Here is a 10,957-nt window from a genome sequence, read left to right as displayed (position 1 = left end):
AATGATAATGATAATGAGAACGATAATGAGAATGATAATTAATTATATGAAATTCCCCAACAAAATAACCAACCAAAAGTACTGGAATCAAGTCATAAAAGTACTCGCGAGAAGTAGAAAAATTACTTGCTCCAAGCATCAAAAGTAGTTGTGACAAGTAAGAAAAATGCTGACAGGAAGTAATAAAAGTACTTCCTCCTAGTAATTTCCCTACTTGCTTAGCAAATATTGTACTTCATCCAAGGACATGAAAAGTACTTGGGACAAGTAGTTTCGCAACTTTTCACAAGAAAACTTCTCCCAAGTAGAATTCAGTACTAGTGAGTAGTAACTTTTTTTTAGAGTGTACCTCAAAATTTGAAAAATGCAGTGAAGTAGTGAAAGGAAATCATATAACTTCCCTTCACCAAGTATGAATAGACTCAGTAGCAAGGCTCTGTGTTTTCGCTAGAAAACTAGATTAAATTACTATAAGAACTCATTAGAATTTACTGAGAAATTCTATTATTTTGTTGCTAATTTCCTTTACATATATCGCCGCCTTTCTGTGTCATTTTTGAACACTGATTCAATAGAAAACTTATCAATGGGTTCTTCACATCCTTATCACTCATTCTTTTGACCACTTGGGTTATTTTGTACAAAAATTCTTGAGCATAAACTTTTCAACTTTTTTATGCTGTATTCTTGCTTCTCATTACTAACTCCAAGAAACTTTTGTAGAAAAAAATTACAACCGATGTTCATCTCAAAATTTCTTGAATAATGATGAGCTTGATATGAGGGATAATTTTTAATAATTAAGAAACTTGAGGCACTTATGGTATTCACTTGAAGGTTTGTTTATATTTCATGTAGAATATTAAAAGATTTTCATCACTTTTTGTTTACATTGTCAATTGGTGATCGTATAAAAAAACACGTATAATTCACAAAAACTAATACATAGGCTATTTGATTAATCTTGTAAAAACACCAACTGATTTTATTGATACATTGTCTACTAATAATTTTTCTTAGAACGAAATAAAATATTGGCTGTATCAACACTTGAATACTAAATAATTTTGTGTTGAAATTTTAGGAGCCGGACTAAAATTCAATGTCACAGTTATGCTGTTACTGGCATTTTTTGGCCAAGAGTTTTATGGTTGAGCAGAGGTTTTTGTTTTTGCAAGAATTTGTTTACAAGTTGAAAAGAAAGTACTGGAAACAAAAAATGTTAGAAAAAGAAAAAAGAAGAAAATGTAGTAAAACGTAAGAGAAGGGATATTTTTCCAACATGTCTTTGTTGTAAAATTTGACAAGGAGGTGTGAACGACCTGACTAACGACGCAAACTGGTATATTTCTAGTCAACTAGAATAGAATCTTTGTGAAAAAGAAGATATATTTTGAATCGCTGCGAGTTGACATTCCGATTCAGTCTTAAGAATTTTACGCAATAACATCAAATGATTGTTCCTGTAAAAGAATAAACATATGCCTTTAAGTTTATATTCCATCGTCGTCTGATATAATGAATAATAATAAATAATTCAATTTCATATGAAAATTGAAATGATTGCTTGCATCGCACCCGAATTGCATAAAAATCAATATTTATTGATAGTAAAACATTGAAGGACCAAGAATGTTAAGTCTAATTTTACCAGCTTTGACTGATCAGGATAGGATCAGAAGTGACTGAGCCCTACCGAATCCAGATAACCTGTTCAGAAACTGGCTAGGTCCTTATCCGGGCGATCTGATCAGAAAATCTTGACCAATATTGAATTTGAAATTGATTTAGACCCAGACAACCTGAGCGAAATTTCTACTTGGAAACCAATAGAATTTTCACGTAAAGTCATTAGATGGTGGCCCGTCTTATTTTCCTCTCGTCAATTTCTCATATGCTACTTTTTCCCTTTCTAATTTTCTGATTCAATTTGTATATTTTGACGTACATTTGGCCAAAACAGTTATTGTTGATTGTAATGATAAGTGGGAATTATCCTTCTTTTGTAAGCCTCGACCGAATTATGATAACCCGGTCGTTTATTGATTTTCGAGTATGTATTGATTTTTGAGTGTGTATCCGAGTTTACTGAGAACGATTACATTGGCTATCTCACTCGTGTGAGCCACATTATCTCACTGTAATTTTTTATTCATTTTTGCAATTGACGTCTTTTTTCATCGATGAAGAATTGAAAAAAATTAATGAAATTCGTAATTGAAATTGTTTGTTTGTCTATTTTGACTGATTGAATTGCATGTAATATTCTGTGGACTGTTCTTGTAATATTCAATTTTTATAAACATGATTATGACTTGTATTAATTTTTTTTTCATTCACTTTACTATTCGTAGGGATTATTATTCGCTCAGGTATCAATGGAAAGAAGAGGAGACAGTTTGTTGTAGGAAAATTTGTCGGGGAATAAATGTCGAGGAAAAAGTGTCGGGGAAGAAAAGTCGCGGAACCTCATTAGATATCCCATTGAATTTTTCTCACATGTAGATCAGGGCCGATTTATAGATAAGTCTATAAGGTATGAGAGCAAGCTTTAGGTCTGCTCGACTCATCGCGAAGTACCATTCTACTACCGATACTATATTCTATTTCATTATGAATTGTAAATTTTAGATATATGGTAGCCACCCATTTCGAACCGCTAGCAGCCCGAGCTGCGTTTCCGTGCTGGGATGAACCTGCTCTCAAAGCCGAATTCGAAATATCTCTGAAGCATGCGAAAAAATACAGAGCTATCTCCAACATGCCTATAAAAGACCAAACTCCAGCTGAGGATGAGAAGATATGGACGATTTTCCACCGTTCTCCAGTTATGTCAACTTACCTGGCAACATTTGTACTGGCTCCTTATAAGACTCTCAACAATGAGCATGGAAATATGTCATTCTTTGTTCCGTCAGATAAGCTAAAGTTTACTGCAATTGTTTTCAAACTCAGTGCAAAAATTGTCAACGTATTGGAGAATTATACCGGCACCCCCTATTCCTTACCTAAACTGGACGCTGTTTACGTCCCTCAGTACTCCTCCGCAGCTACCGAACATTGGGGTCTCATCGCATACTCGTAAGTCTTATCGAACTATTTTTTATTATCAAGTATAATAATATAGTGGAAAGAGTGACCACACGGGTAGCCTGTAGCCTCGGCAGTCGTCCGAGCTAAGCATCGTTTACTCCCGAAGATTTCAGTTCCGGGGGAACGAATTCCACGCATTTAAATCATCCGGAAGCCCCTGCTCATACGTCGATGGTTTGACTGACGAAGAAGAGGAACAGAGAAAGAGAATCTGTGTGTTCTAATTCTCTCTTAAATTTTAATCATGTCGTGAAATTTTTTAATTCAAGGTTGGATCAGGACTTGGCATCAGGCCTTGTTCGAGTCTTAGAAATTGAGCTTCAATTCAGATCATCATTTTGGGGGCTGAATGAGGACTGATTCAAGCTTGGGTTCCAGCCCTTATTGAGAATTTTTTAACCTTGATTAAGGGCTTAATTAATGACACGCATGAAAAAATTCAATAGAAAAAGTTAACAAAATTCGATTTTTCTATGTAACTTATTCTTTTCTTATATTTTCTATAGAATTTGCTCGACTCAAATTTTCTAAGTTTTTTAAATTCTATTTTTCTTTTCTTCTCATCAAGAAAATCAAACGAAAATTTGAGCCGAGAAAATTCTATAGAAAATATCCCAATAAAACAGGTCAATAGAAATTCAATAGAATTTTCTAACGAATTCGATAGGTTTTTCTGTTAAATTTTTTCGTCCATGGAGCCTTGTTTCCGTCGTCAACTCCTGAGGACCGCTAGGCAAAGAGTAAAACAGTTCATGGCAACACAGATTTGGAGGAAAATATGTATAAAAGACCGAAATTTCATACATGTCCGCATAAAAACAAAAAATAAAAATGTCAAGTAATGTCTTCTCACTTAATGACCTCCACTCTTGCCTGTTTTCTCTACTTCCAGGAGGGCCATTTTGGTCGATCCTGACTTTGCCACGCATCGGCAGCTGATTACTGCTGTGTTACTAGCAGCCCATGAGCTTACTCACCAGTGGCTAGGAAATTTAGTGACCCCTGCGTGGTGGAGTGATCTTTGGTTAAGTGAGGCTTTTGCTGTATATTTGGGAAACAAAATAGTAGACGATGTAATTATTGATATCATCCCATTCCATTCTTTTTGGATCAATGAATCGATCATTCTTCTTAATAATTGAATCTATTCTCAATAGGGACTAAGTGTATACTGTTTCAGATAATACCCAATTTTCATGCCATGGATCTCTTCGCGATTGAAACCGTTAATGATGTATCATTCCCAGCAGAAAAATGGTCTAGAGATCGACGTCCCATCAGATGGATGCCGGATGCACCGCACGAAATCATGGCAATGTTTTCTTCTGTGACATATCGGAAAGGTGAATGCTTCGTTACTGACTTGATCAAACTGTTTCTTCTCAAATTTTTAATGAAGTATCATGAATATTGATCCGCGTATAACTCTTAATATTTCATGTTCAGGCGCTGCTGTAGTTCGAATGTTTGAGCACATGATAACCGAAGAGGCATTTCTTTATGGCATCAAGAAATATTTCGATAAACAGTAAAGAAAAATGTATCATTAATAATGAATATATAAAATATCGAAACTTACGAAAAATATAAATTTCCAGTCAATTTGGTACGGTAGTAACGAATGATCTATGGCAAGATCTTCAAGAAGGCTACAGTGAAAAAGAAGCACCACCTCATCAAAGTTTAAAAGAAATTATGAATCCTTGGGTAGAACAAACGGGATATCCACTACTGAGGGTCACGCGAAATTACAAAACAGGATGTATCAGTATCACACAGAATGATGCCATGAACCCACAATCAGGGAATCTTTGGACGATTCCGATCAATTATGCAACGACTTCACGGCCGGATTTTTCATGCACACGTCCAACACACTTTCTGCGATCTGCAAATGAGAGTCTCATACTTAATGGAATCGATGAAAATGATTGGCTCATTCTGAATATTCAACAAACAGGTATGGTGTTTTACAAAAATTCATATCGCTAGTTACTGACGATAAAAATCGGTATTATTTCCATGGACCTGATGACTGGTTTTTCCGCCAATTTAGACAATGGGTTATTATTTTCATCTCCTCAACTCACTCATTCCCGTAGTAGAAAACAATGTTTTTATGTATCTAGCTGGACGTCCAACACTAGAAAATAAATTAGACAAGTCATTTTCCACGAACCGATTCCTTTTCAATCCTGTTTACGAACAGTAAGGAACACATTGGAATGGCAAAAATGGATAAGAAATTGTATCAATGGAACATTACATAAACAGGCCTACGATTTATGTTTTTACAAAAGTGACGTTCTAATGTGTCGGAATATATTTCTCACTCCCAGTGATGTACAAAATTTCTTGTAGCTGACTGCAAGTAATGTGAAATGCCATTCAATCATGCCTAGAAACGGGAATAAAGAAGGTGTTACCTTTCGTTATAAATCATTTTGAATAGATGGTGAATTTCGTAAATCTCACGAATGAGATTGCCCTGTAATATGAGACACATAATTGATATCGAAATCAGACACTATAAGGAAAGGATGGAATATCGAAGATAAATTTTCTTGACCCGTTTCAGTACGGACTTATTATAGTTTTTCAAAATGAAGTTTCCGACCTGCGGCCGTGGCTGTGTGGTTGGAATATGGGATTGGCACGCGGGGGATCCGGGTTCGCTTCCCGGCTGCGTCGCCGAATTTTCTGACATTCTCAATCTCACAGTTTCATTCTCGAGCGAGAGTCTCGTAAAAGAAAACTGTACCTGGGCAGATTTTTCCTTCAAGTGAGGTTTTCGCTCGTCCTTCAACGAATGTAGTATAGGAGTTTGGGGGATTGGATAAGAGAAAATTGTAAAAAACCGAGAGGGTATACGAAAGAGAAAAAAAGTGAAGTAGTTATCAATTATTGACTCGGTACGTATATGAGTTCTTAAAGTGATGCGCAGAAGCTATACGAAGAAACCATTAAATTTTGCAAACTACTTTTTTTTGTCGATTTCGATTAAATATATCACAGTTATTTGATAATGAATTTTGCAGGATAGAAATTCTTGAATCAAAATCGTCCATAGTTCGCTTAAATTTGAATGATAAAAATGATAAAGAGAATCCCATCAAACTTTCAATAGAGTTCTAGTGGGATTCCTATAGAAATTCAATGAAATTTTCCACTAAACGCGTTAGGTTCATCATTGAACTATTCATGTGTGTGAGGGCAATATCAGCAACTCATACGTTCGTGATAATCTATATTTCAGGTTTCTACCGTGTTGACTACGATTGGGAAAATTGGAAACGTATCGCTGCATATTTAAACTCGGAAAATTACCACAAAATTCACGTACTGAATCGTGCACAATTACTCCATGATGTCGCATATTTTGCTGAAACAGACGAACACTATTATGAGTTACTGATGGATATGGCTATGTACTTACGTAGGGAAACAAATTTTTTGCCTTGGACAGCTATTGACAAAGTCATGAACCGATTTGCAATGCCTCTGATGAATACACCCACCTTCGACGTCTTTAAAAGTTTTATGTTACATATTATGAATAATATAGTCGATCATATTGGTTTCGAAGATCGTCCATTTGTCGACAATAACTTAGTTTATTTGGCAAGAGTTGAACTTTTGCCGTGGGCATGTGCTTTTGGTCATGAGGGGTGCAACGCTATAGCTTCTATAAAACTAATGGAGATTCTGAATGGCAAAATGAAGAAATCGTGAGTCATTTAAAATCACGGAGAACATGGTTATAATCATGACCATATAGTGTATTGTACGTTCTAGTGTTCGTACTGAGCATCACGGATGGATTTACTGCACTGCTTTAGCTCAGGCCAATGAAACGCTTTGGGACCTGGTAATGAACGCTCATTGGGCGAATTCTCTTAAACACCGGCCGTTCAAATATTTGGGATGTACAAAAAATCATTATTTGATTAAAAAGTACCTCACCCTAGCTTTCGCTGCCAATGACAGTCGATGTTCGAGTGACGTCTATGATGGACTGAATTCAATGATTACGGGATCAGCGGAAAATTACAATTTTGCTCTTGATTATTTAATTGAGAACATTCATCAAATTCATAAATAGTGCGTATTTATAGTACCTAAAGAATAGTCATATGTTAAAAACAAACTACAATACAACTTTGATATTTCAGTTCAGATGAGAGAAATTCAACATACGAAATTGGGGATCTTTTTCTGAGGTTTGCCGAATTGACCAAAACACTGAATCAGTTCGAGAGGGTAAAAATATAAGTCAATAAAATTCATATTTCTATCAATAGCATTTTATTTGAAACAGAATCACTATGACAACATTTTCTTTCTTGCATCTTAATTGTTTTTTCAGTTGACAAAATTCATCAATAAACAAACCGAACACGGAAAGATGAACGACGTCATAAACATCATTGACATCGCAAGGACTTCCATGCGAAATTCGGAAAAGTTATCTACAATATTTAGTTCCATTGTGGAGAAACCGTATTTCCTGAATTTCATACAAAATTGAAATTGAAAGAAGGAACGTCCATCACGATTCTTCGCACGATCTAGACATTGATACAATAAAATAATTCTTTTTTCACCTGGATCGAGCGTCAGATCTCGGATTGTGTAAGAGGGAAAATGTGGGTCCTCTAAACATCCTCTATTTTTCAATTATATAATACATATATGAAGCGATTATTCAGGAGAAATATCGTGAAATACATATATATAAATTTTATCGAAACATTCAAATGTAAAACTCCCATAAATTGGATATAATTTATAATTGTTATATATTTTGAACTACGCTCAATGTATATTTCCGATATAAATGTTACATACTACCCTTCAATTCGGAAATAGATTATAGGACATGAGATATACTCAAACTACTTCATGTATAAATAAAATATATCACCCATGTAATTTGGAAATGTGTTTCATGGAATATATTATGGATATATTTTTTATCTGATATTTGCCGCCTGTATCAAGTATATAAAATCCATATATTTCACATATATAAATAAGAGTAATTTTTCCGTGGGGGTTAAATTAGAGAGAGAAAGAAAGACCATGGACGTATCTACTTACAATTACAGCTGTATCGAAGATACAGCCCCTTGCAATTTTTTTTCATAATCACGTTCAATAAATTTTCTCGAGCCAACGGAGTTAAATTCACTAGTAATCCCTCAGAAGAAATTCACCATTGATCCCTAATTCCCTATTTAAGGTGAAAAACTACTGAATATCGAGTTTCCTCCATGATTACTTGATTACGTGACTTATTCAATAATTTTTCTCCAACTTTTTTCCCTATTTTTCCTTATTAATTTTCTCCGTGTAAAATTGACGCCAGCTACTATTCAATGAGAATACTGGACGGAGACCATTGTATTTATAGAAAGGATCTCTACTAAACAACCAATCCTAATTCGAATATCTGATCAGTCTTCTCCTGCAACTATGAATGGAAAGATCATCTGGGCAAGTATTCTCGCTTCTTGGTTAATTCAAAGTGAACACTCCGAAATCTTGACAGAGTATATGTCACCACCACTATTTGACCAGGTTAAATGTAATTACCATGGTCAATAGGCCTTTAGAATTCAGAACACAAATGCCAACAGACGATGCAAGCACAATACAGTCGTAGCACGAGCAGTTCAAGTGTTTCAATGGCGCGTGAGTCGGTATGGAAACGGACGAAAGCATATTTTCGCAGGTATTTCAGTTCTATCCATTACTGAATGTCTATAATATGGAGTCCAATTAAATGAACATTCAAGCCATTTCTCTCAATCAAAGGCTCAGTAAATTTATTATGATCCGTTAAATCCTCCCATAGAATGCGAGGCAAGAAGGTTGGCGGTTGGATCGCCCTTTTACTTCTTTTGATGTTCGGAGAAGAATGTTCTGCTTATTCGAGCAGTGATGTTCTCCTTCCAAATTATATTATTCAATCTTCATATCAGAGTGAAATCGAACGACATGTCATAGCATGGAAGCTGCCAGTGAATGGCATAGGAGATAAAATCATAGAAATATTCTACGGATCTTCCAATGTTATGGATTATATTGATGCAGATGGTGCAGCTCTTCTTATGACAACTGAAACCAATATCGCACCAAAAGCTCATAAACAAATAAATATTATGGCTAATTTCGATTCAAGAGAGGTACGACGACATTGGATTGAGGGAGATAATGGAAGGTAGGCATAATCATTCTATTATTCATGATTCCACAAGCCATTCAAGTATTTGTGTATTCTTCCATAATAGACTGGTTACGGAATCCCCACCGAAGTGGATAGACGCTAAAGATTTCACGGCAATAATATTCACAACGGGCATTGCCTCGCTAGGATAAACCAGGCCTCGAGGCAGAATTCAATTCCCCGCTTTTACAACATTCAAATTGCGCCTCAGCTTGTCTACGGAAAATAGAGGCTCATGATAGAGAAACGTGAACAAATTTTGACATTAAGGCAAATAGACAATTACGGCATTACGTCTTCATGACGTCAATTTTTGTAAATGATGAGACGTAGAAAAAAATTTAATGGAAAAATTAGTGCTTTCGTTAGCAAATTCTATGGAGCATCTATTGGTATTCAGTGAGGGCTCTCTCAGAATTGAATCCAAATTCTTTTAGAATTTTATTCGATTTCTAAATATAACATCCCATCCCATGAATTCGCTAAAGACCAAAATCACTTTGATGAAAAAAATTGGTTGATAATAAAAATAATCAAATGTGTATTGAAATGTTCACGTAACGATTTAACTTATTGAATAATGTGTTAAATTCAATAAAACGAAAATTAAAACCTTAGTATTGTTATTTTATGGCTCCCAGTGCTCGGAAATCTCGCTTCATGTGAGCGTGTCGTGGGGGTAGTGAAAGACAGTCGCATTTTCCAAATTGGCTTCCCCTATTCCCTCATGCGTGCGACTGTAACGAGAGTGTACTGTAATTGCACCATTATGTGATTTATTTACATGAAAAACGGAAAATTTTCGTCAAATGCAGTTTATTATCATTATTACGTTGACTTGCTGTCGATGCAGCTCAATTTACTAAGCTAGCATGCCACGCGTGTCCCTGAAAACCCCAAAATCGCAAATACAGCGCCATTAAATTGTCTTTTTGGCCACTGAATTCATTCTTTTAAAATATTTCTTTAGTCTCGTCTTAAATGCCAGTCGGGCACATTAAAAGAGAACGAGCTCCTTGAATCCTCACGCGTGCGTAATATCGGAATCAGTTTATTCGTCCTGCCCGACGTACAAGTGATAAAGGATCAAAGTAACTAAATTTCACAAAATTATGCCCAGCTTCGTAGCGCCAATTTAATACGTTTCCGTGAATTTCACAGCGCAAAGACACAATTATCAAACATATTGATCAAGTTAAGAACATAATCATAGTGCAATAACTTAGTGAAGAAAATCTTCTAATTTGAATTACATATAAATGAAAACAAAAAAAATTATTCTCAAAATGTCAAGGATTATTTGCAACATTACTTTGAATTAATTGAACTATTGGTTCTTACAAAATTTACAAAAAAACTGTTAATTTGGTCTTTCTCATTTTCATGAAAACCATCAATTTAGAATAAAAATCATTAAATTAATTTGTCTACTTTTCATTCTTTTATTGCATCGTTCTCTCCCTCCTTCGGTTTCTTTTCTTTTGCAGTAAACTATGAAATCGATATTATTCGAATCTTCATCTTTTTATTTTAAACCCTGACGTCATGATTATTATTATTCAAGTTCTTTTATTAAACATTAAGAAACCGAACAATAGATGCAGATGCACCTAGTGCTTCAAAGGGTAACGATCC

General features: G+C 35.1%; 2 protein-coding genes across 3 annotated transcripts in view; both read left to right on the top strand.

Annotated features, from left to right (window-relative positions):
* The window catches only part of LOC107048777 (aminopeptidase N), a 12,802-nt gene extending 4,728 nt beyond the window's left edge, over nucleotides 1-8,074 (top strand). The window contains exons 2-10 of the mRNA XM_015272139.1: nucleotides 2,632-3,081; nucleotides 3,986-4,166; nucleotides 4,274-4,436; nucleotides 4,540-4,621; nucleotides 4,692-5,053; nucleotides 6,350-6,821; nucleotides 6,889-7,194; nucleotides 7,266-7,353; nucleotides 7,460-8,074. Of these exons, the coding sequence (XP_015127625.1) occupies nucleotides 2,632-3,081; nucleotides 3,986-4,166; nucleotides 4,274-4,436; nucleotides 4,540-4,621; nucleotides 4,692-5,053; nucleotides 6,350-6,821; nucleotides 6,889-7,194; nucleotides 7,266-7,353; nucleotides 7,460-7,621 (2,266 nt within the window). The 3' untranslated portion in view covers nucleotides 7,622-8,074. The remainder of the gene's footprint in view (nucleotides 1-2,631; nucleotides 3,082-3,985; nucleotides 4,167-4,273; nucleotides 4,437-4,539; nucleotides 4,622-4,691; nucleotides 5,054-6,349; nucleotides 6,822-6,888; nucleotides 7,195-7,265; nucleotides 7,354-7,459) is intronic.
* A 661-nt stretch (nucleotides 8,075-8,735) lies between these two features.
* LOC107048780 lies at nucleotides 8,736-9,939 on the top strand. Of its 2 annotated transcripts, none has more exons than XM_015272146.1 (3): nucleotides 8,736-8,827; nucleotides 8,951-9,316; nucleotides 9,387-9,939. In XM_015272146.1, exons 1-3 carry the CDS (start codon nucleotides 8,736-8,738, stop codon nucleotides 9,472-9,474), a joined length of 546 nt encoding a protein of 181 aa, XP_015127632.1. In that variant the 3' UTR covers nucleotides 9,475-9,939. The 2 variants fall into 2 exon arrangements, with proteins under 2 accessions (XP_015127632.1, XP_015127631.1); XM_015272145.1 differs by having other exon boundaries at nucleotides 9,363-9,939.
* The last annotated feature ends 1,018 nt before the right edge of the window (nucleotides 9,940-10,957 follow it).

This window comes from Diachasma alloeum, unplaced genomic scaffold (genome assembly GCF_001412515.2).
Source record: "Diachasma alloeum isolate Michigan unplaced genomic scaffold, Dall2.0 Dall_scaffold_00197, whole genome shotgun sequence".
Classification (NCBI taxonomy): domain Eukaryota; kingdom Metazoa; phylum Arthropoda; class Insecta; order Hymenoptera; family Braconidae; genus Diachasma; species Diachasma alloeum.
The sequence above is the reverse complement of the archived record's forward strand: the minus strand, read 5'-3'. Positions and strand labels throughout refer to the sequence as shown.